Source organism: Nicotiana tabacum, chromosome 3, assembly GCF_000715075.1.
Source record: "Nicotiana tabacum cultivar K326 chromosome 3, ASM71507v2, whole genome shotgun sequence".
NCBI classification, from domain to species: Eukaryota; Viridiplantae; Streptophyta; class Magnoliopsida; order Solanales; family Solanaceae; genus Nicotiana; species Nicotiana tabacum.
The window spans coordinates 155,995,861-156,001,968 of NC_134082.1; the positions used below are offsets into that span (position 1 = coordinate 155,995,861).

General features: G+C 34.7%; 1 protein-coding gene across 1 annotated transcript; it reads left to right on the plus strand.

Annotated features, from left to right (window-relative positions):
• The first annotated feature begins 1,903 nt into the window (after positions 1-1,903).
• LOC142177593 (uncharacterized) lies at positions 1,904-5,136 on the plus strand. Its single transcript, XM_075246790.1, has 6 exons — positions 1,904-2,243; positions 2,399-2,628; positions 2,791-3,234; positions 3,404-3,465; positions 4,055-4,375; positions 4,665-5,136. The coding sequence occupies exons 1-6, from the start codon at positions 1,904-1,906 to the stop codon at positions 5,134-5,136; spliced, it is 1,869 nt and encodes a 622-aa protein (XP_075102891.1).
• The last annotated feature ends 972 nt before the right edge of the window (positions 5,137-6,108 follow it).

The following is a 6,108-nucleotide window of genomic DNA, read 5'->3' on the forward strand; positions in this document are numbered from 1 at the left end:
TAATCATGTTTATGTACTTATTAAAAACTCTTGCATTATTAATACTATGGTTTGCTACGTGTTAACTAGTTATACATAGGATAATATCAAATAGGTTGAAAAATATAGTATCAAACAAAAAATTAGTAATACACAAAACTAATGCCAGTATTATTTTTTCTAATACCTCCATATGCCTTTGAACTTTTAGTTGGACACTTGGTGTTTGTATCTTGTAGCACGGTGTACTTGGTCTGTCCTAAATTAACAGTTCAAAAAAAAATTATTCCTATATAGTTGTTATTTTAGAATTTCAAGATTAAATTTATTTGGTGTTTCCAACTATATTCTTAATATTAAAGAAATATTGTAGTTCTTTTTAATATTGTTCACTTCTCAATAAACCTTTAATATGGATAACTTAATGAACTTAATAGTCTTAATGTACGCGAAAAAACTTAAAACGAAAGCTAAAATGAGATGGAGTACTTATAATTAGTCAGATATTTCCTTTAAACATGATGTTTAGAAGCTTTATGTGAAATTGCGATATTAACTGACTAACTGAGTACTAAACAGTATTATTAGTATTATCATTCTGAGCTACCACTTTGTTATAAAAAGTTTTGGGAACGGTCTTAATTATTCAATACTATCTTCAACCGTCTTTCCTAGAACTCAAATCATAACATTACTCTTCATGCATGTTCGATGTTTACTAGATACTAATTCCTCCGATTTACAATAAGTGACTATTTTATCTTTGTATTTTAGTCCAAAATAAATGTTTATTTACATAATCAAGAAGGAATTAATTTTATTTTCCAAAATTTGCCCTTATTTATATATTCCAATGTGTCAAGGTAACAATTAATTAAGGTTAATGTTGAGAAATGAACTATTGTAATGAAAGGGTGTTATGTACATTCCACACTAAGTTAGTTTAACGGTAGTTAAGATGGTTAATTAGTTAGTGAATTTTAGATATTAGTTAATATAGAAATACCCCATTTGTACTCATTGAAGCTTAACAGATTAATAAAACTTTTGACAATTATCATTTCTCTCTATCTCTCTCGTTCATCTTCGTCTTTCATCTTCTTCTTTCTTCTGTTCTTGAATCTTTCAGCTAGCACACTATAGATTATTTCATGGTATCAGAGCTTTTGCTCGAAAAATTCGAAGCTGGAAAACCAAATTATTGATTAAATCCTTTCTCTGAAAGTTTCGATTTGGGAATTCAAAAAATAGGTTCAACTGAAGAACAATTAGGAGCCACAACTGGTCTTGGTTCAGGGGAGCGTGTAACTCAGATTAATGGGAACACGATGAATGGAGTGAATCCAGTCATCGGAGTTGATTACAATCATCCTCTATTCTTGTTTCCGATTATCTCTTTTCAGTTAACCGGCATTAAAAATTACACTATTTGGCATAGGTCTATGCGTGTTGCTTTGGTAGTTCGAAACAAATTAGGCCTAGTAGATTGAATATGTAAAAAAGAAAACACCCATTTGACAATGTGAAATCATTGGGAACGTGTAAATGCCATTGTATTGTCTTGGATAATGAATTCTGTTTCCAAAGGTTTACTAGGAGGAATCATGTATGCATCTAGTGCACAAGTAGTTTGGGATGATCTGTCTGAAAGATTTAACAAAATTGATGTCAAGATCTTTTAATCTTCATAGAGAAATTGCCAATTTGAACCAAGGAACTTCGTCTATGTCTGTATATTACTCAAGACTCAAAGATATGTGGGAAGAATTTGAGGCACTAGTGCCATCTCCAGGCCATGATTGCCCAAAATCCAGAGATTTTATGGCATACTTACAGAACCTGAAGCTGTATCAGTTCTTGATGGGTATTAATGAGTCGTATGCTCGACTAGGAGTTAGATTCTTGTGAGAAGTCCTCTTCCACTATGAACCAAGCATATGCCACAATTGTTAGTGATGGAAGCCAAAAATCAATGGCAGCAAATGCTGGAATACTAGGTTCAAATCCAGGTACAAATGTAGGAACATATGACACTACATTATATACAAGAACCACTGAAAAATTTAAGAAGAGCTATAATCTGTACTGTGACTATTGCAAGCTTAAAGGTCACACCAAAGAGAATTATTATAAACTAGTGGGATATCCTCAAGATTTTAAGCCAAAGATGAGAAGAGGAACTGTTAACAATGGTAACAATGCAGCCTACAATGTGGTTACTGATCATGGTGCTACACAAACTGATCAGCTAGGGTACAATGAGTGTATTGATAACACTATAAAACTCAACAAATCACAAAAACCTACAACTTATAGTTAATCTAGAGATCAGCAGGCCTCAGGGCATCCTCAAAGTGCCAACTTAAGTCAGCTAGGCAATCTTGGAACTTGTATTCTCAGCAAAGAACAATATGATCAGATACTATAGTTGCTCAACAAAATTTCCTCTGTCAACACAAGTGCCACTGTGCCAGTTCTTCAGCAAATGTGGCAGGTATATACAATGCTTTATTAGCTTCTAGCTCTTCAAAATGGATAATAGACATAGAAGCTACTAGTCATATGGTAGCAGATATAGATATGATAGACAGTTCCACAGCTCGACAACCTCAACATCCTAAGAAAGTATATATGACAAATGGGGACCTGGTATATGTCACTCATACTGGAATTAGCACATTATCTGATAGTATTTCAGTTTCAAATATGTTTCACATTCTAGAGTTTAAATATAACTTGTTGTCAGTTGCTAAGTTAACCAAAGAATTATAGTGCTCAACTACTTTCTTTCCTAATTTCTGTATTTTTCAGGAGCTCTTTAGTGGGAAAATGAAGGAGATTGGTAGAGAAAGCTGTGGGCTCTACATCTTTGAATGCTCAGAAACTAAGAGGAAAGAAGACATCATGTTAGCTGCTAGAAGTGAAGACTCACAAATGAATCTAAACATGGCTGATGTAGCGCCGTTGCACAAGAGATTTGGTCATGTGTCTACTAAAGTGCTTAAGAAACCCATTCATGTAAATGCAGATATTATAGCTAGCAAGTTGGATAAGTGTATTGTCTGTCCATGTGCAAAGCAGACAAGACTTCCATTCCCCACAAGCATAAAGTCCTCTGATTGTTTTGATTTGATTCATATGGATTTGTGGGATCCTTACAGAATTGCTACTTATGATGGAAATAAGTACTTCTTAACAATAGTGACTGATTACTCCAGAATGACTTGGGTTTTTCTACTAAAGCTGAAATCAGACGTGTGTAGTATTTTACAATATTTTATTACCTTTATCAAAACTCAACATGACAAGATGGTAAAAGTAGTGAGAAGATAATGGAACTGAGTTTCTAAACTCAGTCTGCAGTAATTTATTTCAAAATCTAGGAATTGTTCATTAAAGAATATTTGCTTATACTCCCCAACAGAATGGCAAAAAGAAAGCACAGACAAATCCTAGAAGTTACAAGAGCTATCAAATTCCAAGCTAGTATACCAATTAAATTCTAAGGAAAATGTATTTTAGCTACTGTATATCTTATAAATTGACTTCCAAGTCCAGTGACTAACAACCAAACTCCATATGAAAGGTTATATCATAGAAAACCATCATATAAATACTTAAAAATTCTGGGATATATGTCTTATGCCAAGATCATTCACCAACATCACAAGTTAATGACAAGAAGAAAGCTAGCAATTCACATGGGGTATGCAGAGGTTCAAAAGGATATGTGCTATATGATTTAACAGACAAAATCTTCTTTGTCAACAAAGATATGGTATTTAAAGAAGATGTATTTCCTTTCAAACATCAGAAAACATGCAATCAACCTTTATTCCCTAACCATGTGCCACTAGATCTTCAACACAGCTGGTATTTAAACTCTCAATAAACACAGTCATCACTCAATACGGACAACTCATGGTCAATGACAATAACTTGGAAAATACATACTCCTATACTAATGCAGACATGGAAGACTCAACTGCTCAAATTGATGATATATATCAAGGTAATGATCTTTCTTCACAGAAATTGCAAGAACATACAACTGACACTTCACTACCAAATGCAGCTCAGTAGATACACATTTAGTCACAAAATCTTCCTATACCAATTTAACACAACCAGAATACAAAAGGTCTAGCAGGGACAAACAACCTCCAATTTGGATGAAAGATTTTGTATGCTTAAATGTTCATCAAGAAGTTCCATATGCCATCTCAAAATATGTTTCATATGAACAACTATCTTCTACTTATCAAGCCTATATAGCTACGACTTCAATTGAAACAAAACTCACATCCTATAAAGAAGATATCAGAGATCCTAGATGGATAGAGACAATGAAAGCAGAAATTGATGCATTACAAACAAATTATACCCGGGACATTGTGTTATTGCTATAAGGAAAGATGCCCATTGGATGCAAATGGATATACAAAATCAAATACAAAGCTATAGGAGAAGTTTAAAGATATATAGAAAGGTTAGTAGCAAAAGGATATAGCCAAACGGAAGGGACTGACTATCAAGAAACCTTTTGTCATGTGGTAAAAATGAAAACAGTGAGAATAGTTTTAGTTATTGCTGTTGCAAGAAACTGGAATATACATCAAATGGATGTTTATAATTAATTTCTTCAAGGTGACCTCTATGATGAAATCTACATGAAACTTTCACAGGGATTTTAAGAGTCAAGGGAAGAACAAACCTGTATGCAGACTCATTAAATCCCTTTATGGGCTGAAAGAAGCCTCTAGACAGTGGAATGCAAAATTAACTGAAGCACTTTTAAGGAATCAGTTTCAACAAAGCCAATTAGATCACTCACTATTCATCAAAAGAACTTCAGAAAAAGTCATTATAGTGCTAGTTTATGTAGATGATATGGCAATAATAGGGGACAACTTAAAACTGATTGTTGAAACAAAAACAATACTACAACAAACATTTAAAATGAAAGATCTTGGAGATATGAAGTATTTTTTGGGAATAGAATTTACTAGATCCAAGAAAGGTGTCCTAATGCATCAAAGAAAGTATGTATTAGAGCTTATATCAGAGGTTGGACTATCAGCTGCAAAACCTGCTATTACTCCTTTGGATACTAACATTAAACTTACTATTGTGTTGGGTCATCACTTGATATACTAGTGAATTCTGTATTCTGATGACTTAAAATCCTCATTTTATCTCACCTCGATTTGTGTGTGCGGTCCGAACGTATATCCAAAATGCTTTTTATGAAAATTTGATAAAAATATTAATTTGGCCTTTAAATTAAATTTAAGTTGACTTCGGTCAACATTTTGGGTAAATGGACCCATGATTTGACGATCCCAGAGGGTTCATAGTAAAATATGGGACTTGAACGTATGCCTGGAATTGAATTCTGAAGTCCCAAGCCCGAGAAATGAATTTTTGAAGAAAATTGTTTAACTGAAATTTTAAGAGTTTTTGAAAATTTAAATGTATTTGAAATCGATGGTATCGAGCCCGTATCTTGGTTTCAGATCTCGCTACAGGTCTTATATGGTATTTAGGTTTAGCCTGTAAAATTTGGTAAGAAACGGGCTTGATATGACGTGAATCGGACCTTGGTTGTTAAAATTTGAACTTAAGAGTTCTTGAGATTCTTCCTTGATTTTGATGCTAAATTCGCTGTTAAAGGTGTTAATTTGGCGATTTGATTGCACGAGTAAGTCCATATGATATTTTTGAGTTAGTGTGCATGTTTGGTTTGGAACCCCGAGGGCTCGGGTGAGTTTTAGACAGGCCACAGGATGTTTTTAAACTCAGAAAAGTTGCAGGTTTTGCTGTCTCAGGTGCTCAGTAATTTTGTTCTTCGCGTTCGCGTGGCTTCACTTTCGAACGCATAAGGCAAGTTCCTCAGGTGTCAGTTTTTTCATCGCGAGCACGAAGCTGAGGATGCGAACACGAAGCTTGGGGGGGGGGGGGGAGTTACCCTTCGTGAACGCAGACCTGCTATCGCGAAAGCGAATGCCTTTTGGCCAGGGACTGGGAGAAAGGGATTTTGTTCTACGCGAACGCGGCCACTTGACCACGAACGCGAAGGCCATCTGGGCCTGACCCATCGCGAATGTGACAGGCCCATCGCGAACGCGA